We start from the raw sequence: 20,333 nt of genomic DNA, 5'->3' as shown, positions 1-20,333 counted from the left end.
AAGTAGTGAGACTGGCCTCAGCATCTCCCACCAGGACTATTCTGGCAGCTTCCATCCTGGCCCCTCCACATCTTGCTGCTTTCCCCTCTGTGTTCCTTTACATGCATCTGCCTCCATACTTTTCCTCTTGATATTCTCTCTGCTTGGAAAGTGCATCATCTTCCTTAACTCAGCTCAGGGGTTCAACTCGGCCTGTGTAGAGCCCACTGAGGGACCCACTGCAGCAGATGGCAAGGGCAGAGGGGGACCATGTCTTGGGTCTGGAGCCTTGGCAGTGGCTGATGAGGGTGTGGAGGCCTGAGTTTTTCTTTGGAAAAAGGCAGGCTAGGTTTTGGTTCCCTGCTACTTGGTCCTTCCTGGGGAATCAGGAGTTTCCCCAAGTGAAAAAGGCAGAGGCCCAGGGGCTAGGGACAGAAAGGAGAAGCCTCCTCAGGCCTTGTAGTGGGGGACCAGGGATCCCAGCATGCAAACTGGGAAGGGCTTGGACCAGCCCTTGGGCTCAGGAGAGACTGTCAATGCTGAGGTTTTCAAACTTTAGACTCTCAGCAGGAGAACCCTTTCCTTGCACACAATGGACTCGGAGCACACAGGTCAAGCCTGAAGGAAGTGGGGTGGGCCTAGAGCCTTGGAAGCCAGAACTTTCTCTAAAGAACACCCTGGATTCAGGCTGGGGGACACACACCTGGAGAATCACTGCTTTAGGAGGAGGCTGGGACACAGGCTGCCCCGGGATGCCTGGGCCTGAGATGACTGCTCAGGGTCCTTCCTGGGAACCGGGCCATCCCCCCTCTTGCTGTCCTTTGGCGTTTAGTAATGCCTTTGTGCAAACTGCGGCCCGCCTCTTCTGCCCTTCAGAGGGACCTATGGAAGGGAGGGACCTTGCTGAACTCCAAGGGGCCAAGGGGAGTGCTGGACATCAGCATGAGAGCTCCAGATGGGCCTGAGCTGGTGTTTGGTCCTGCCACCCACACTGCCTGGAGAGCCTGGGTCCAGGGACCAGACCTCTGAGGTTCCAGCTTGTTTTTGTGAAGGAAGCAACTTTTCACACTGGTAACTTCTTGGACTATCTTGGTTCTAAGCAGACTGCACACTCCAAACTGGGCCCCAGTTTATGGAACATATAATGGTAAAAAAGAGGGGCCCCTGCCCTGCAAAAATGAGATGCTTCTCTCTAGGAAGGACATGCTGTGTGTGATTTCCTTCCTCCTCATTAGCCTGTGGGGTGTGGTTCCAGCAAACAGAAGCCTCCTCAACAGGGCTGCCAGATGTGGCACCTGCATGTGCCATTGGCAGTGCCCTGGAAAGGGTGTGAAGGCTGGGTGTGGGCAGGGGGCCGGGATGTACTAGTGGGTCCTGCCCTGGAAGCTCCTGCAAGGTGGGTGCAGGGAGGGCACCTTCAGTCTCAATTGCCCAACCCCCAACGTGGAGAAAGCTCAAGACTAAATGAATAGAAAGCCTCGAATAATGGAAAGAGCGATGCAAAAGACTGCTGCCCTGGGAAATTGAAAAGTAAAAACCCATGGGGCTAACCAGAGTAAAAATAAAATAAAAAACATAATAATATAAAAGAAGATCAAATAAAATAAATACAAGCTGAGAAACAGTAAAAATGAGATGAAAGATGTTGGCAAGAAGGGGTAAGGAAGACAAAGTAGAGATGGAAAATGAACATACAACAGAAGGCCAAATGCTGAGACTGAAGGGAAGGATGAAGTAACCAATACATGTTTTTTTTTTTTTCTTTTTTTTTTTTTTCTTAAAGAAAACCCCAGTGGGTTAATAGAGGAAAGTAGCAGTGGGATTTTTTGAGCTCTGATTCTGGCCAACTGTGGGTTCCTTGGAGCCCATGGGTAGGGAGGGCCCAGCCCAGAATTGAAGCTTCAGGGCATTAAGCCTGGCTCCTTCTAAGATGCTGGTTGACCTCTCCCTGGTGGCGGTGGGGGATCGACCCTGGGGCTTGGGTTGCCCTCTTCCTTGTGTTCTCAGGAGAGCTGGTCTTCTGTGCCATGGCCTGCAGAGAATCCTCCAAGTTGGGCCTTGGTGTGTCTTGCCAGTAGCAACCTTCATGCAGGTGTGGGCTGAATTATCTTAGAAATCCCAGGTGGGCCCTATGCTGGCGAGGGAGGAAGGCAATCTTCCATGGTACAGTATCTTGTTTAATCTGGGGGCTTGCTTAAAGGAACATGATTGGAGAGGGGGCATCTCTTCAGGGGCTGGGTAGTGGTAGTTCTACATGGAGTAGACAGCTCCCCACGGAATGTGCCAGGGCAACAGGCTCCTGTGAGGGTCAGGATTCCAGCTGGTGCTTCCTCAGTCCAGTTATTGACTGGGGTGAGAAACAAGATGACAGAGAAAGGAGAGGTCTGCTTTATGGAATGATGAAGCTGTAAGTGACGACAATCGTGACTTCCTAGTGGACCACCATATTCTCTTTGTCTTGACATTTCACCTGCAGGTTTGGTGGCAAACTACTGGCTTCCAGTAGTATTGTAGTTGAGAGTGCTGATGGGCCCAGTTTATCTCTTTGCACCCTCCTTTCCCAAGTGGAAAATGGGAATATCGTCTCCTAGTAAAATTTAGGGTGCTGAGTGCAGTGCCTGCAAATGGTAAATGCTAAATAAATATGGTTATAATTAGTATAACCAAAGATCTCTTTAGAAAAAGCAATCACCTGTGTTGGCTGAACTCTGTGCAAATGAAGGGTTTATTGACCCAGTTTTAATTTCTGTGAATGCATCTTTGTGTAGTGAGGAGCAAACCAAGAGGACTGAGTCTTGGGTGCAGCAACTCAACTGGGGCCTTGGGTAAGTTACTCCTTTCTCTGAGCCTCAGTTTTCCCCTCTGTAAAATGGGTTTGTATCATATGACCCAGAGATTGCTAATCTCTCTTCTCCAGCCAGGTTATTAGAGTCAGGGCGAACTTGTTCATCAAGTAGAGTTGCTTGCCCAGGAGCCTGGATTGGGGGAGGCAGCTTTTACAGCCCCAGAGTTTATCAGGGCCTAAAGGGACTGGGCTGGCTAGGATCAATAAGTAATTAAGGTTTTGATGAATCTGATAAAGCCCCAATAAGGCAATGTCCTTGGAAGCTGGTAATCCCAACTTCAGGTGGCAGAGAGGATTAAAATAGTCTTGCCTAGAGGTAAACAGGCATAGGGCCCCAGTGATCTCTGGGTTTGCCTCCCAGCTCTAGTAGAAATGGGACCTGTGCAGAGTATCCTTCCTGGCCAGCCAAGGTATATCTAGGCCATTCCAGTCTGGTAGGGAAAACTGGCTCGGCTTGGAAGTATAAGAGGATGAGCATTAAGAGATGAGCATCTTGGGATGGTGAAGGACCCCACACTGTCAAAATGGAGGGGAAGGTGGTACCCAGGAGAGGAGCTTCCAGGGGAATGCCAACCTGTGTCATAGCCCTCAGTGCCAAACTAGAGGGACCTCATCATCCAGATTAGAAACTGATAGAACTCTCCCTCAAACTATGTGTGTTTCTAGGTTGACTTAACATTTGGAAGGGGGAATTGAGACTTGTCTCACTGTAATCATGCTGCCACTACCTAGCGTAATAAATATCAAGAAAAACTTCTAACTGGGTTAGAAGTATCACACGTCTACTTTACTAACATACTACAGGGGTCCAAAGAAGTGTGTTTGGGGATCCCTGACCCTGTGGCTCTTGACCTCAGATTTGAGCCCTTACAGGGTGAACATACCACCATCCTTCCCAGGAGGAGACGGTCTCCATAGGAACCAAACTGTTACATAATAAAACCCATTCTTTATTTCCCTTCTTTCTACAACTTTTCAGCCAGTGAATGGTAGAATTTCCAGGGAGTGAGAATGGAGGCATGGGGGGTTTGTAGAGCCCGGGAGGGGTGTGTTTTACAATTCAAGGCCCCTAAGATGGATTTCTTGAGGAAGTGCCTTTGTGTGGGCACCACACCCAGCTGGACAGCCCAGCCTCCTTCAGGCGTGGTCATTCCTCTCCTCTTGCCTATGGTCCCTTCATCCTGGAAGTCACCTTGCCAGCCCATGTGGTTCCCTGCTGTTTCTCCAACCCAGGTTCTCCTCTCCCCTAGGTTCCCCCTGCGGCCCCACCAGCCACTGCAAGGGCTGCCTCACTGTTCTCCAAGCCTGCTCTGTCCCCCTCTGCACAGCCTCCTCCCACACCTTTCCAAACTAAAATTTGCCAGTGACTTCTGTGGCAGGCAGCTTGGGACACACACATACGCGTGCACGTGCGCACACTCACACACACACACACAAAATTCTTTTTTTTTTTTTTTTTTTTTTTGCAGTATGCGGGCCTCTCACTGTTGTGGCCTCTCCCGTTGCGGAGCACAGGCTCCGGACACACAGGCTCAGCGGCCATGGCTCACGGGCCCAGCCGCTCCGCGGCATATGGGATCCTCCCGGACCGGGGCACGAACCCGTATCCCCTGCATCGGCAGGCGGACTCTCAACCACTGCGCCACCAGGGAGGCCCCACAAAATTCTTTTTCTTCCTATCTTGGCTCGCTAACCAGCATTCAATGCCTTGAAGCCTCCCTTCCTTCTCCCTTGGTAACCTCCACTCAGCCTTTAGAACTGTCACCTCCTCCAGGAAACTATCCCCTGGCTCTTCCTCCCAGGCTGGGTCACAGCCCAGAACGCGCCTGTGCATACATAGCTTATTCAGGGTCCTTGCCACATCTTTTAATGATCTGTTTAGGTGTCTGCCTCTCCTCTGAGCGGGGAGTTCCAGGTAAGGTCTGTTGCTGAGTCTCTCTGAATCCCTCACGCCTTGCGCACGGCCCTGATCAAGGCAGGGGCCTTGGGGCGCGGGCCAACGACAGGGCCAAGGGGCGCTCCTGGGCTCGCGGAAGTGGCCCCTTGCACTAGACTCTGCCAGGCGCGCCCGGACCGAGCTTCCGCGGAATCCCGGTCCGGGAAGGCTCAGCTGTCTTCCTGAAATCTTGGGTGTGCCACGTGGAGCCCAGTCTGGAACTTGTTGGCGGGGGGCAGGGTGGCTACGCGTCAGGCCTGCCACTTCCACGCAGGATGCAGCCCAAACAGCTTAACGCTACATCTGGTGGTGGCCGGCCGGAGGCATTCCCGGAGCGGTGGAGAGAGCCCCGCTCTGCGCTGGCCGCGAGGAGCCGGCTCTTCGCCCTGGGCTCGCGCGTAAAGGCTCCGTGCAGAGTCGGAGTCTGAGCACGCCGTCCGCTTAGAAGGCTCCTCACGTCCAGGCGCCGCGGTCACGGATGCGCCGGTTTCCGGCCATGAATTGGGCTTCAGAGTGCGAGCCGCCTGCCCGACTCCCGGCTGAGCCCGGGGCCGCGGGGTGGGGGATGGGCGCCCGCCAATGTCGGTGGGGCCAGCTAGGGTTGGAGCCCGCGGCCGCGGTTCTGCTCCGCGACATTTGGCCGCGGCGGGTCCCTTTTGGCTCCCCTTGCGTCTCGGTGCCTGCTCCGCGACGTTTGGCCGCGGCGGGTCCCTTTTGGCTCCCCTTGCATCTCGGTGCCTGGCTCAGTGCCCCGCCCGGTCTCTCTCCCGGCTACCCCTGGCCCGGCTCCGCGAGGGGCTCTCTGCCCAGGGCGGGGGTCATGGCCCAAGACGCAAGGCGGCTGAGGTCGGCGGGCGCCAGGGGGCTCCGGGAACCCTCGAGGGCAGTCGGAGGCCGACCCTTCTCCATCCTCTGGTCCCTGGCGAACGGGGGGCACGAGGCCCAGGGCCGCCAAGTCTCTGCGCGCCGCAGCCCCGGCCGGTCCCCATCACCCTGCTAGCCTCCGAGCGTCCCTCGGGCTGGAAGCGCTGAGCACCCGGCGCCCCCTCCGAGCCGCGAGCGGGAGAGCGCCGCGCTGCGAGGCAGAGGCTCCGCAGTCACGTGGTCGAGAGGAGGGCGGAGGGGAGGGAGGCGGGCAGGGAGGGGAGGGGAGCGGAGTCGAGGGGGAGGAGGAGGGGAGGGGGCGTCCTCCGCAGTTCGGCTCCTCGCCGGGGCTCAGACACACAGCGAGCCCGGAGACGCCGCGCCGGCCCGGCTGCCGCCGCCTCCGCCGCCTCCGAAGCCTCCCGAGGCGCGGGGAGCGCCGCTGCCGCCGCCGCCGCCGCCGCGGGCCGCCCCCGCCGCGCCGGCCTGGGCTCGGGCCGCCAGCGCCGCCGCAGCCACCAGCGGAGCGGGAGCCCGACCGCGCTGGGCTGGGCTGGACTGAGGCGGGCGCAGGGCGCAGGGGCGGGCGCGCGGGGAAAGACGCACGGGCGGGCTTGGCTCTCCCGGGGAGCGGCCCGGGACTGCACCCGGACCGGCGCCTCCCCGCTCCGCGCTGCCCTCGGCCTCGCCCCGGGCCCGGGCGGATGAGCCGCGCGCCCGGGGGACATGGAAGCGCTGACGCTGTGGCTTCTCCCCTGGATATGCCAGTGCGTGTCGGTGCGGGCCGACTCCATCATCCACATCGGTGAGCGCGGCGGGTGCGGGGCCGAGGCTGGGCGGGGGCCCCAGCGGCGCGGGGGGTGCGCGGCGTCCAAACTTGGCTGTTCCCTGGGCCGAGGGGCTCGGCGGGCGGTGCTCCCCCGAAGGGCCGCTCCGCGCCGCCCCGCGGAGGAGATGTGCACGGGCCGCGCCGCGCTCCCGCGGGCTCCCGCTGCTCCCCGGGGCTCCAATCCCCGCCGCGGAGCCCCGCGGCCTCTGCCGACACTTAGGGCCGCGGCTGCGGGAAATCCGGGGCTAGGCGCAAGTCCAGACCCGCGCCCCTGGCGGGGCCGTCGGCGGGGTAGGGCCAGCCCTTAGGCGCAGTTTAGAGCAGCGGGGGCCGAAGGCGGGCAGGGCCCGGGGTCTCGCCAAGTTGGCAGGGCAGGATTGAAGAGGCCCGACCGGAACCGTGCATGAATGTGGGTGGGTGGGTGTTGTCAGCGTGTGTCTCTGTTTGCGCTTGTGGCTCCGTGTTGGTGTCACTGCGAGAGGACGGTGGGGTGTATGGGGCTATCGGAGCCTGTGTTGGTGCGTGCATGACTGTCAGCCTGTTAGAGTGGACACAGTGTCTGCCTGTTTCTCTGGTGTGTGTCTGTGTACTTGTCTGTATATGTGTGTGTGTGTGTGTGTGTGTGTGTATCTGGCTGTGGCGACAGCAGCCCAATCCTGGACAGTCCCAGAGTTTCCCTTGGCTCAAGTCTTGGGGGCCGGCACATGGTCTGGGTGGTGGGAATCAGGGAAGAAGCCTGGGCCGTGGTGTGGTGTGTGGGGGGGAGTGTGTGTGCGCGCGCTGAGCGGGAAGAGACCGATGGAGGGAGAGAACCGGCAGAGGAGAGAAGACGAGATAGAGAAGAGGAGGAGGGGGCTTGTCGAGTTGGTAGCAGCAGGGGAGAAATCCCAGGAAGTTGGTCCGGGCTGGGGGACTGACAGCGATTGTTTTTGGGGAGCCCGTCTGCAGTCGCTTTTCCGGAAGTTGGGAAAGACCAGCGAGCCCAGAGAGGCTGGGGGGTTGGGAGGTGTGAGAAGGCAGGGATGATGGGACAGGCGAGGCAGGGGTGTGATGGGTGGTCAGGGACTAGGCCTGGGCTTGGTGCGCTGCAGTCCCCCTGCAGGAGTCAGGGGCCGGGACCAAACCTGCTTCCCAATGGTGGTGGAGGTTGGGGGGGGGCGCTTGGGTCTCGTGGTCAGCATTGCGGCTCTGGGTGTAGCATGGAACGGGACCTCCCTCCTCCTGCCCAGCCCCCAGCTCGGGGGATCACTGGGCCCAGCCCTGGGACTGTGGTGACCCTCAGGGCCTGGTGAGGGGGGAGGACTCCGGTGTTGTCCAGGCTGCAGGGCCAGGTTCGGTGAGTCCCACCGATCTCGGCTTCAAGCGCTGAGAGTCGGCCACGGCGGTGCTAAGAGCGCAAAGGGCCAGCCGGTGGCCGCCCCAGAGGAGCTGTTCATGGTTCTAGAAAGCCCTTTCCAGAGCGGCTCCTTCTGGGCTCTTCAGCCCTGCTGGGTTAGAAGGCAAAAGGGTCTAGGGACATCCTCCTACCCCCCCCCCCCCCAACATACACGGCAGGAGAAAAAGTGGGGAGGGATGGAAAGCAGGAGGCAGAGCCCAGGGAGCTAGGCTGTGACTGAGCTGCCTGTTTGCCTGTCATCGGTTATCAAAGGTCCCTGCGTAAAGAAGCCCCCTGGCATAGGAGAGCCACTTTGGACCTGCTTGCTTAGCTCTTTGCAGAGAGTGGTGCGCAGGGCAGAAGGAAGTCATTGTTCCATTTTGGGATTGGGGCTGGGGACACTTGCCTGCAGGGGAACTTTGTGGCTCCTGGGATAGGACTCATGGGGCCATGTCAGGGCATTTAGGTGCTGCCTGAGGTCACAGCAGCTTGGCTCAGTCCATTATGTGGGGCATGTTTGATACATGAGGTGGTTTGGTTGTGAGACACTTGTGTGACCTGGTGGCAGCATGTGCCATGTGCATGTGTAACTCATGTCAACTGTGTTGGAATATTTGGGGGGCGTGTTTCTGTGTTGGGGGACTGAGAAGAGCCTTAAACTATCCTATCAGGCTGAAACTGCAGCCCAGAAGTCCTGCCACCTGGCAACCTGCAGTCCTGCCAGCACCATGACCAGAGGGCCAAGGCTGGGGTAGGGGTGGGGTGGGGAAGAGCCCTCCTCTAGGCCTATAGTCTTGACCCCTCCTCTCCTCCAGGTGCCATCTTCGAGGAGAACGCGGCCAAGGACGACAGGGTGTTCCAGCTGGCCGTATCCGACCTGAGCCTCAACGATGACATCCTGCAGAGTGAGAAGATCACCTACTCCATCAAGGTCATCGAGGCCAACAATCCTTTCCAGGCCGTGCAGGAAGGTGAGTGGCTGGCCGCCATGCCCAGGGCTAACAGGGCGGGGGCCTGCCAGCAGCGCTGGAGCCCTGCAGGGTCGAGAAGGGCTGGGCCACGCAGGGTTCCCTGTGTGCCTGGGCAGTCACGGTGCCGCGCACGGTGCGCGCTCCCTCCCCGGCCCACCAAGGCAGTGGTGCGGGAGTGCCTTGCGCTTCGGGGCTGGAGCGGAGAGCTTGTGAGCCGGGAGCTGGGCTCCTTGCGGGGCGTGTCTCAGGCTTGTGCGGCTCCTTTCCAGCTGGGTGGGCGCGTCTATGAGCCGCGCAGGCGTGTGTGGCTCAGGGCTGTCTGTGTTGTTTGAGTGTGGGTGGGTGTGTCTGCGAGCAGGGTACCTGTGTTGGTGCACCTCCCCTGACCTGGATGGGCCAGTGTCTTCTTCCCTATCAACCGAGGAGCGAGGAGCGTGTGGCGCCCAAGCCCGTGAATGCGCAGCATCTCTCGCCTCGAGGCCCCTCTGTGCCTCGGCTGGCGTTTCTCGGCCGGCCGCGCTCCTCCTCCGGGTTTGGAGGAGCCGTTCTCCCTCGCGGTCCCCGCCGTGGGCGGAGGCGTCCCCGCCCGGGCCGAAGGTGGGCGCTGTTTGACCAGAAAAGCAGCGGAGTTGGGCCAGGCCAGGCTGCAGGGAAATCCTAGCCAGCGCCTGGGCCGCCGTGGTCGGCAAACTCGGCCCGCAGGCAGAGGCAACAAGTGCGAGGCTAAGCGCAGAAGCCCCCCTCTGCTCTTCCCTCCTCTCTCATTCGCTCATCTCCCACTTGGCTTGAGCCTGGGCTCTGGGCCTCAGGTGTCTCTCCCACGATGCCTGCTTCCTCATCAGACTAAGGCTCTCACTTCCCCTGATATCTGCCTGGCCCAGGGCCCCTTTCCTCTCCTTTGCCCCCATATCCATGGTTTCTCCTAGTTCCATACATCCAAGGCTTTGACTCTGAGGCCCTCGCCCAGGAGTATTGAGGACAGAGGCCACAGCTGGTGGCCGGGATTCCTCCCAGGAGGAACAGACAGGACAGTGGGTCGGTGTAGGGAGGAGGTGGTCTGGCTGAGGGCTCCAGGCAAGTTACCCTCCCTCCGCCCCTGGGCCCAGAGCCCTCCTCCGGCTCTAGGTTATATGTTGGCTGCTGGTTTTCTTGTATCTCCAAGGATAGGGTGACTCAGTGAAGGCTCTGGTCAGGGTCCAGAAGGTCAGAACTGGTGCTGGGGAGAACTTGGTGCTGGAAGGAGGTTTTGAGGAGTCTGCTATTCCTGCAGAGGAGGGAGAAGGCCCAGCTCTGCAGCCTGAAAGTCCAAGGATGTCTTGAGGTAGTTGTGAAAACCTGGAGGTCTGGATGTGTTTTGGGGGGGGGGTGGTGAGTGGGGTGAGGCTGGTGTTGTCTGTCAGGGGAGCTGCCACTCCCAGCCCTGGCAGATGTCTGACGTTCATTGAGGTATGAGGGAAGGAATCCCCGTCCTTCTTTGCTCTCTGATCATGTCCTACCTGCAGTCCCTGCCCCCGCATGCCCTGCCCTTGGACTTTTTGTTTTCAGTGTGCCCTCATCACAACTGTTGCATGTGCTTGCGGTGGGCTCTAGCCAGGGGAGGGTGGGACCTCCTTAGGCAGGAATGACCCTAGCTGGGGTGGGGATCTGTGGTGACACAGGCTTTTCCAGTTACATGCCACACTTTTCATGATGCCTCATGCTCCCTTGACACTGTCCCCATACACTTGTCTCTGTGGACATTCATTCTTTGTGCTTGGGAGCTGAAGACACAGCTGGGTAGCACCTATTTCCTGCCCCAGGGAGCTCACAGTGTGATAGGGAAGCCGCCTGTGTTCGCCATGGCAGTTTGGCTCTTCCACCTTCTCTGTTGACATACCTTGTTTCCATCGACTTCCTCTCCACTGTGTTGAGTATTCCATGCTCATTCATTTTGCTCCAAATGATGCCCATTGCCCCCCGCCCCCCTCCAGCAGCAGGTCCCCAGAGACTGAAGGTAATGCTCTTGCCCAGGGTTACAGTCTCAGGCAGGTAACACACATGGGTAACTGGGCAGCTGGGCCTGGAAGAACCTGGAGTGTGGGGTCTGGAGAGGCCATCTCTGTCAAAAGGAGCAGCTGTTCCATAGCTTCAGCTGACTTTACCATTTGGGAATGAAAATCCTAGTGTTATAAATGGACTGATTTTTTTTTTTAAAGAGGAGCCCCAAATCTGGACTTTAATGTAAAACCTGATTTCTAACTGTTCTCGACTAATCAAACAATTTGAACAACACAGTACAAGCCAAATAAAACAGAGCTTTGGGCCATTCAGCCTTCAAGCCCTAATGCAACTGTGTTCTGGAGACACAGGGCTCTACCCAGGGGCCTTTTCTGGGTCTCAGTTTCTCTATTTTTATAATTGGAAGAATGTCTCAGGCTCCAAGCATGGAAGGCTGACACAGTCTTGGAAGGGTGTGAGTGAGTGTGTGCGTACATCCAGAACTAGAGAATTGGAAGCTGATGGCTGAGAGTTGTCCAGGTAGAGGAATACTGATCAGGAATACTGTATCTACCAGGTGGTAGATACAGCTCGGATGGGAAAGGAAAGGACTTCTTGGCTGGGGCGTGGCCAAGGATGAGGGCAAAGGCAGACTGGGGTTCAGTATCCATCATGGACTGGGCGAGCTCCCAATGACAATCCCCCCACCCCCGAGGTGGAACTGGGATTGAAGTGATGCTGCCCCATTTTGGCTTGAGAGGTAGCACCATGCAGGAATAAGAGCTTAGTTCTTGGAGCCCAAGAAACTGGGTTTAAATCTTGCTTGCCTCACGTGCAGTGTGATTTTTGGGAGGGGCCTGGCCCTGTTCTGAGCTTCTGTTCACATATCTGTTGAAAGGCAGTACCTGCCTCCTGGAATAATTGTGAGGATGAAATGAGATGAGACATGTATGAATTGTCTGCAGAAGGCCTGCAGTAGGTGTTCAGTAAACATGAATTCCCTCTCCATTTCTTGACCAACTGTGAATCCATCTCAGCTTCTCCTGAGGCTGTTATTTTCAGCTGTACCATTGCTTAAGCTAGTGAATTCCTTGAGAGCGGACCCTAACTGACCTTTTCATTTTCAGCTTTTTGCTTAACTTTTTCCCTCCTGATTATAAAAGAAATGCTTTGCTACAATGAGTATGAATTAATTTAAAAATGTGAAAAAGGAAAAGGGCAACGCATGCTCATTATATAAAATGTGGAAGGTACAGGAAAGCATCAAGAGACAGAACAAAACCGTTTGGATTCTACCACTGTTCTTTCCTTCTAGTCTTTTTTCGTGCACTGAATTCCATAAGTACTGAGAGTTCCTATTCTGTTCAGTTGTGTGTGTATATATATATATATTTTTTTTCATTTAACATATCATTGGCTTTTTTTGAAATCACTATGAACTATTTGTAAACATTACTGTTAATGGCTGCATATATTTTCAATATCCAAAACAACTTATTTTTAAAAATGCAAACATTTATGTTGAGATATGCTTAAGTATTTAATGAAGAAAACAAGAAACTCTACTTTGGCTTGTTGGTCCTAAGATTTATACCTGCAGTTTCTTCAGGCTGATTTTGTTCCATACAAGCTTCTTACAAGCTACCTTTTGAGGCAGTTGGTCAGTTTATGTAAAAAGATTGGATCACTTTTTAATAAAATATGCATTTGGTGAGGATTTAGCAAATGATAACACAGAAATGGTATTTAAATCTCTAAAAGGTTGTATCTTAGATTTAGTTGGCGAAGTCCATATTAACAATAAGTGTGAAAATTTGTCTTCTAGATAGTAGAAGAGATACTAATTTGTTAAATAAAAAAATTTCATATTGCTTTAAAGTGCCTGCTCAAGGAGAGGATTATATAAATGCATAAATGCATAAAAGAACTGCCTGAACATGAGTCTCTTCTGTTCACAGAATTATCTTTTACTGTAAGTAAAAGACTTGAGTTATTGGTTATGCTGTAGATATATCTGTCACGAGTGGAAAGATAACAATTTAGGGAAGAGGAAGAAAAAAGGAATATATGTGATGCATTATTCCTTTTAGTTACAATAAGCACAGAAGTGTTTTAGGAAGACAAGGTAAAAACCACCCAAGTATAGCTTGGTGTTCACAGAATACAACAATGAAACAATGAAATAAGAGGAAAATAAAGCACAGTGAGCTTGGTGGTGTCCATCTGATGGTCTTGCTCATATTATACTGGTCACTCCTAGGTGGTCACCCTGCCCCTTACACTCTATGACATCTGCTAGACGGTTTCCCTCCCTGAGCTTTGATGCCTCTGGTGTCTTCCTTGATTTCCCTTCAGAATTATAGGTCCCGCTGAGGCTGTATTTTTGCAGCCTCTGCTGGCAGACCCACTGTTCTCCCTGATAACGGCGTTATAGGTCCCTGCCTGGGAGATACTGTCAGCATTTCCCTGGGTGTGATGTTAGAGTCGTTAAAGATGCTTGCAGGCCCACACCATCATTCCCATCCACTCAGCTGCATAATTTTTCTCTTGGTGTTGAAACAAATTTTACCACAACTTTGCTGGTGAAAAATGGGAATGTAGGGAATTCCCTGGCGGTCCAGTGGTTAGGACTTGGCACTTTCACTGCTGAGGGCCCGGGTTCAATTCCTGGTTGGGGAACTAAGATCCCACAAGCTTGTGTGGTGCGACCAGAACAAACAACAAACAAACAACAGCAACAACAGCAAAACGGAAATGTATTATCTTACAGTTCTGCAGGTCAGAAGCCTGATGTGGGTCTCCCTGGGTTAAAATCAAAGTGTTGGCAGTGCTGATTCCTTCTGGAGGCTCTAGGAGAGAATCCATTTTCTTGCCTTTTCAGCTTCCAGAGGCTGCCTGCCTTCCTTAGCTCCTGGCCCCCTTCCTCCATCTTTAAAGCCAGCGATGGTGGGTGGGGTCCTTCTCACAGCAAGTCACTTCTGTCCTCACACCCACTCCTCTGATTCTTCTGTCTCCCTCCTCCCAGGACCCTTGTGATTACATTGGGCCCACTGGGATAAGCCAGGCCTATCTCCCTGTCTTCAAATCAGTTGATTAATCCCATTTGCAACCTTAATTCCATTGCAGCCTTGCTTCTCTTTTTGCCATGTAGCCTAGCATATTCACTGTTCCAGGAATTAGGATGTGCATGTGTTTGTGGGCCATTTTTCTGCTACCGTGTTGGCACACCTGGCAGGTGCCTGTTGTAGACAGTGCACATCGTGACCCTTCCCTTTCTTCCGCTTGGTTGGCTGCACTTTTGCTTGCTGGGTGGCATCCTCTTGTCACTTGGGGCATATGGCCATGTTTCCCTGTCTTTCAGACTCGCTCTGGAGGTGGCACACTGTAAGTCTGCGGGCCTCTACAGACTTCCCTGTTCTCTCCAATGACACACTGACTTCCTTCCTGGGGCCTGCAAGCTGCTTGTGCCTAAGGAGGTTCCTAGAGGAATCTGCTTTGTGAATAGCTAGACTGTAAGTCTGTGCCACCGTGCAGGTCCATGACCTCCATTTCTTCCAGGCCAGGTTCTTCAGACCCCCCTCCTCTCCCTGCCCTCCATCCCGCTCACCTAGAGCACAAGGTGAGGGTCCCTACAAAGGACCCTTTGTAGGTGGGGTCCCTACAAAGGTCAGTCTTTCTCAGCTGACACACAGGGTCTTCTGCCAGTGATGTTTCAAGCCAGAAGATGGCTGTGGCCATGGCTGCAGATGCTGATGGCCGCTCACTAAATTTGGGCTGGGGACAGGGAACCATCTAGTCCCCTCTCTGGATTTCTCACAAGCCTGTGTCTATGTAAAAGAATAAGTGCCATCTTCCCTCAGCTGGACTACCGGGCTTCAGAGCTGTCCTTCATTCTAGGGTCACTCTTGTGTGTCCAAACACACACACGCTCTCTCTTCATAGACTGTACTCCTGCCCTCCCCACATCCTCATATTTAATGGGTTCCAGAGGCTCCCTTTTAGTATCCCTATTGCCGTAGCCTTGCCCCCAGATTGGGAGGTTGGACTTAACTGGCAGTGAACGGATGGGCATCTCATGCCAGGCGTGTGGGTTGGAGGCCATGGGTCTAGTGAGACACTTTTCCTCCTGCTGCCTCCAAGCTGCTGCTATTCCCATTCCTGGTGACATGGGAACTTTAACAACCTTCCTGTCTAGAGCAGCACGTTGGGGCCATTTGGACAGGTTTCTCTTGGAGGATAGCTAAGGCTATCCCTTAACATTGAAAGCCACATCTTGTAAGGGCAGACAGACTCTTTCCAAACTCTTGTAGTTGCCAGGTCAAAAATCCCCTTGCCTTGGCCCCTGTATCAGCCATCTTCTCTCTTTACTTGGCCTTTTCACTACCCAGAGAATTCTGTCACCTAAAAACCTGGAACATCGAGTCTGTACTGCTTGTTTCCAAACCATTTCTAACCCAGTCTGATAACCTGGATATGAATCTTTTTAGACTTGGCCATGCAGGGAAGTGCCTATTTGTTCCTACCCTTTGGTTTTGTTCTGTGGTTCCCTTTGTATCAGTCAGGATAGACTAAGTTATGCCATCATAACAAACACTCTCCAAGTCTAGTGGCTTAACATAACGCAAACTTATCTCCTGCTCATGCTACATGTCAGCTTGGAGCTTGGCTCATCATGGTCACTCAGCTTGAATATTGCTAGTTGCTTGGCCCATCGTGGTCACTCAGCTTGAATATTGCTAGTTGCTGTGCCAGAGGGAAAGAGAGCTCTAGGGGTCTCCGCCTGGATGTGACACATGTCACTTCTACTTATAATTTATTGACCAGAACTAGTCATGTGGTTCCAGCCAGTTGTAAGGGATCCAGGAAGCACAGACATACTATGTGCCTGGAAAGAGAGAGAGAACTGGAAATAGTTGGTGAATGACACCAATATCTACTACTCAGGTCATGTCAAAACAACCCTCCCATTTCCTTGGTGACTCATTAAAACAACAACAAAAACAAAAGAAACAAACAAAAAAACCAAATAGAATTTTAGGTATTGGATCCTGGTTGGACCAAATCCATGGCTCCCATCAGTTCCCCTTTGCCCACTCATTTACTTGTCCCTCTGCTCCAGAAAGCTCCAGGCAGCCCTTTGGTGTAGGGGGACGTCAGGAAGCCTGGGTCTCCAGCCCCGCCAGGCTCTCAGAAGAGAGCCAATCTGTGTCTACCAACCTTGTCCTTTGTGAACTAGGGCCTGGATGGGCCCAGCTCTCCCAAGAAGACTTGGGCTCATTGCTTCCTAAGGAATGAGATGAAGATTGGCTATTGTGGCACCAGCATCAGCGGCCCCACAGCTGGCCTTAAGCAAGTCTGTGTTTCCTGTGGACTCAGCAGGACTCCCTGTGGCCCTGTTTCTTCTACAGACACCCCCTGCCTCCTCCCAGTGCCCTCCTCGCCCCTACCTTCCCCCACAGCAGCAGCTCTCTCTCTTTTGCTAAAGCATTGGGCTGGAGTGGAGACTCATCTCTGCCATGCGCTGGCCTGTGACAGCTCCATTCTCTGGAGTCTGGCCTCTCTGACAGGCATGGGGCCCAGGAAGGCATCTGGGTCTGTGTCCGATATCCCATCAGTTGGGTTCTCCTAAGACCTTCCTTCCAGCCTGTAAACAGCCAGCTTCCTGGCTGATGGCCACAGGTTGGGAGAGAAAGACCCAGGGTTCTCCCTTCCGGGCCTGAAGCACAGGCAGGGTAGCTGGGAGGTGGTTAGATGGCCCTCTTCTATCTGTTTCTGGCCCAGATCTGGGCAGGGCAGGCTCCCAGTGGGTGAAGCCAGGGGCTGTCAGTTGGGGCCCAGGGCAGTCCTTATTCCAGGCTGCACCTCCTCCTCGAGCCAGATCTGGAGTATGTGGCTCTGGCTAGTCCTGTCTGTTTAGTTTACTTCCCTTACATTAGTTCTTCGCCAGACCCACCAGAGGCAGCTAGACACTGTAGCTCCGTCTCTGCCTACCCTGTGCCTGTTCCCAGCCAGAGCTCAGCCTGGCCCTCCCATGCCTCTGCGTGAGATTAGACATGGTGCCTACAAGCTGAATTGGGGGCAGAAGGAGTCTTGTTGATCTCACGCACAGACTGGGGTTCCCATCCCTGCTCTGCTTTCCGAGCAGGCTACCTCAGTTTCCTTGACTGGAAGATGGGAATGACGACACAGAGGACACTGTGATGGTCAGTTGAGGAAATGTACTACAATGCCCAGCCAAGGGCCAAGCACAGAGGTTGGGATGGTTGTTATAGTACCAGCCTGAGTGGTCCCAAGGGGCTCTTGGCCTCCTTCCATTTTCTGACTTGGGCTGGGCGGGCTTTCCCAACCCCTGCCCTATTTAGGGTGGCTTGGAGTTGATCCTGGCCTTGCTGGTGTCCCAGGAGAGCAGGTAGGCAGGTTGCTATCGATGGCATGGTTTACGTGGAGGCTTCCTGGAGCCACCATTGTGGGCTGGGGCTCCGGGAACCTGCAGACCGTCGCTGCACGGAATTGCAATATTTTTTCTTTTCTTTTTTTTTTTTTTTGCGGTACGCGGGCCTCTCACTGCCGTGGCCTCTCCCGTTGCAGAGCATAGGCTCCGGACGCGCAGGCTCAGCGGCCATGGCTCACGGGCCCAGCCGCTCCGCGGCATATGGGATCTTCCTGGACCGGGACACGAACCCGTGTCCCCTGCATCGGCAGGCGGACTCTCAACCACTGCGCCACCAGGGAAGCCCCGGAATTGCAATCTTGCTGCAGCCTTGCTGTTCTGAGTGCACAGAGTGGCCCGAATCCAGCCATCCTGGCCCAGCCCCTGAGCAGCTGGCCATAGTACCCGTAACTTGCTCTTTTTGGTGGAAAGGGGTCAGGCGGGTACGGGTTCAAATCCCAGCTCTGTGACTGATTAGCTGTGTGGTCTTGAGAGGTCACTCATCTTCTCCAAGCCTCAGTTTTAATACCTGTGAAGTGGGCTACCTTGGGGTTGTGGTGATGGATCTAGAGACGTGACTTACACCTGGCAGGAAGGAGGCTGTTGGCATGCAGCAGCCCACTGGGGCACCCAGCAGAGGCACACTGAGGGTGTGGGTGGTGACACACAGTACACTAAGTAGGCATTAGTGTCCTGGCCACCATTTGCTCTGTTCGCCTGTTCACCTGCCAAGGGTACGTGACACCCCTTGGTCTCTGGGCCCTGCCTGGGTGCTACCAAACCCCAGGTCAGGGCAGAGACACGGTCCCTGCTGGCTGGACACCATCCCCACCCCCACCCCTTGGCTGGAGCTCTTGGCTCAGCCTGGCCATGTGCCCGCCCTGATGCGGCCTGAGGCCCTGCAGACTCGGCCTGGGCCTGGCCTGGCAGGCTATCTCCGTGCTCTCCCATTCCCACGCAGCCCCTCCTGCTTGGTACAAAGGCAGAGGCTTTGGGTCTTGCCCTGGCTCTGTTCCTGAACTGGGACTGGGGGCTTTCTTCCATCCTTCTGTCTGAGCACCCAGAGACCTGGGAGGGAGGGAGGGGCCACACTCTGGGCCCTGGTCTGGGCTCGGGGCTCAAAGCTCTGAGACCTGAACTGGGCACTGGGCGAGGCCCCTGCTGCTCGTCTCTGTGGTGTCCGTCTCAGGAGGTCGGGGCCGAGCACTGAGGAGGCCCTGACTTGGCTCGGCCCTTGGACCCTTGCTGCCTGCCCTGTCATGGCTGCAGACATCAGATGCTGCTCCTTCTCAGTCCTGGGTGGTTCCCAGGGCACCTGCTCTCACTCGCCTCTCCCTCCCTCCCTCCCGGGCTCTGGTAGCCCAAACAATCCAGTGGCCTGCCCCCAAGTCCTGTAGGCTGCCAGCCCAAGCCTAGAGCTCTGGGGGAGCATCTCTCCCTGTCACGGGGCCCCAGGCTGGAGCCTCAGCTCAGGGCTGGCTCAGGGCTTTGCCTACATCCTGGATAAAGGCTTCCGAGGGCTAAGGCATGACCCTGCGCGACCCACAGCGCAGAGCTGGGCTGCATAGGGCGCCTATGGCCAGTGTTCCTCAAGGGACAGGCAGGGGGTGGCCATGCCTCTGGGGGAGGGTGGTGTGTCGGGCAGTGCCGAGGAGGGGGGACTGTCCAGCAGCGGGGGTCGGGTCCTCTGGCATGCCCTGGAATCTGGGCCGAGCACCCCTGCCTGTGTGTGTGTGTGTGTGTGTGTGTGTGTGTGTATGTCCGTGTGTGCCAGTATGTGAGTGTGCAGGTGTGTGCATGGGTGTGCGTGTATGTGCACATACACATGTGTATATGAGGAGGCTGTTGCAGATGTCCACGCTGCCTGGGCACGTTTGGCAGAAAAAGCCGCAGTTCCAGCTGCCACTGGGATCCAGCCCAGGAACCTCACTGAGGGAAGGAATGCAGTGAGCTTGGCAGCTGTGGTCTGCTATAGGCTCCTGGTGATGGCCTGTTAAAAAGCAGAGGTGTCTGTCAATACCCAGTGTCTACTGACATGTGCCCAGGGCTGTATGAGCATCATCTCTGGACCACCCCAGGGAGCCCGGGGATTATAGAGAGAGCAGAACGAAGCAGAGGTTGCTTCAGAAATGCGAAGGATTGGTAGCTGAGCCAGCATTCCCCTTGTTCCTTGCCTGTCCTCCCACTATGCACATGACCCTCCCTTTATCTCAGCCTTTGTCCAGTTCTCTCCACCTCTACCACCATTTCCCCAGCCTCAGCCTGGATCCCTGTGCTCACTTACTCACTGTTACCTGCCTCTGCCCTCCTCCCTGCCAGGCCTCTGTCCGTGTAGCAGCCAGAGCTATCAGAAAAATCAATGCAGTCACCTCCTCCTTCTGCTGCAACCCTTCAGTGGCTCCCTGCAGTACTAAGAATACAATCCAGACTCCTTGCTAGAGCCTGCAAGCCCTCAAGTACAACAAGGGCTGAGCTCACTTGCTTCACTGCTGCCACTCCTCTTGACCTCTTTGCTTCAGCCACATTGACTTTCTTCCTGTGTCTCCAACAGTTGAAGCACGCTCCCACCCCAGGGCCTTTGCACATGCTGTTCCCTCCAGCAGGAAGGCTCTTTACATGATAGGCTCCTTCTCAGCCTCAGCTATTCCTCAGATCTCACCTCCTCAGAGAGGCTCTCCTTGGTTCCAAGTAGGGCCCCTCTTATTCTCTATCAAAGCCTTCTTTTCCTTCTTTGCATGCTTCCTTACCTACAATTGTGTTAGTAATTTGTGAGGAGCGTCAGGTCTGTGAGGGCAGGGAAGTGTCTGTCTCATCCATAGCTGAGTTCCCAGAGCCAGGCCTGGTGTGCAGCTGATCATGGGTGCTCAGTAAAAGCCTCTGGATGGATGACAGAACAGATGGACACATGAGACCTCTGCTCTTTGAGGCCCCCTCAAGCTTGTGGTCCTGGCTTCAGGCTCAGAGCCACTGGGAGTCCCATGTCATGTGGGGCCTGGAGGCTTGATGCATTTATAGCAGCCCTGTCCTGCGACCTGAGGCCCACTTATGCCAGCTGTTCCCTCCTGATCAGCTTCTAAATGTGAAGATCTTTCTCCTGGCAAGAAATGCTAGGAGCAAATACCACAGC

The 20,333-nt window shown here is 55.2% G+C and overlaps 1 protein-coding gene across 1 annotated transcript in view; it reads left to right on the top strand.

Moving 5' to 3' along the window:
- Positions 1-6,350: 6,350 nt before the first annotated feature.
- The window catches only part of GRID1 (glutamate ionotropic receptor delta type subunit 1), a gene marked incomplete at both ends in the record, with an annotated part of 680,272 nt that continues 666,289 nt past the window's right edge, over positions 6,351-20,333 (top strand). Inside the window, 2 exons of the mRNA XM_079706722.1 lie at positions 6,351-6,429; positions 8,644-8,799. Of these exons, the coding sequence (XP_079562848.1) occupies positions 6,351-6,429; positions 8,644-8,799 (235 nt within the window). The remainder of the gene's footprint in view (positions 6,430-8,643; positions 8,800-20,333) is intronic.

This window comes from Hyperoodon ampullatus, assembly GCF_949752795.1.
Source record: "Hyperoodon ampullatus genome assembly, chromosome: 1".
NCBI lineage: Eukaryota > Metazoa > Chordata > Mammalia > Artiodactyla > Ziphiidae > Hyperoodon > Hyperoodon ampullatus.
Note: the sequence above shows the minus strand (reverse complement) of the source record. Positions and strands in the feature narration are given on the sequence as shown.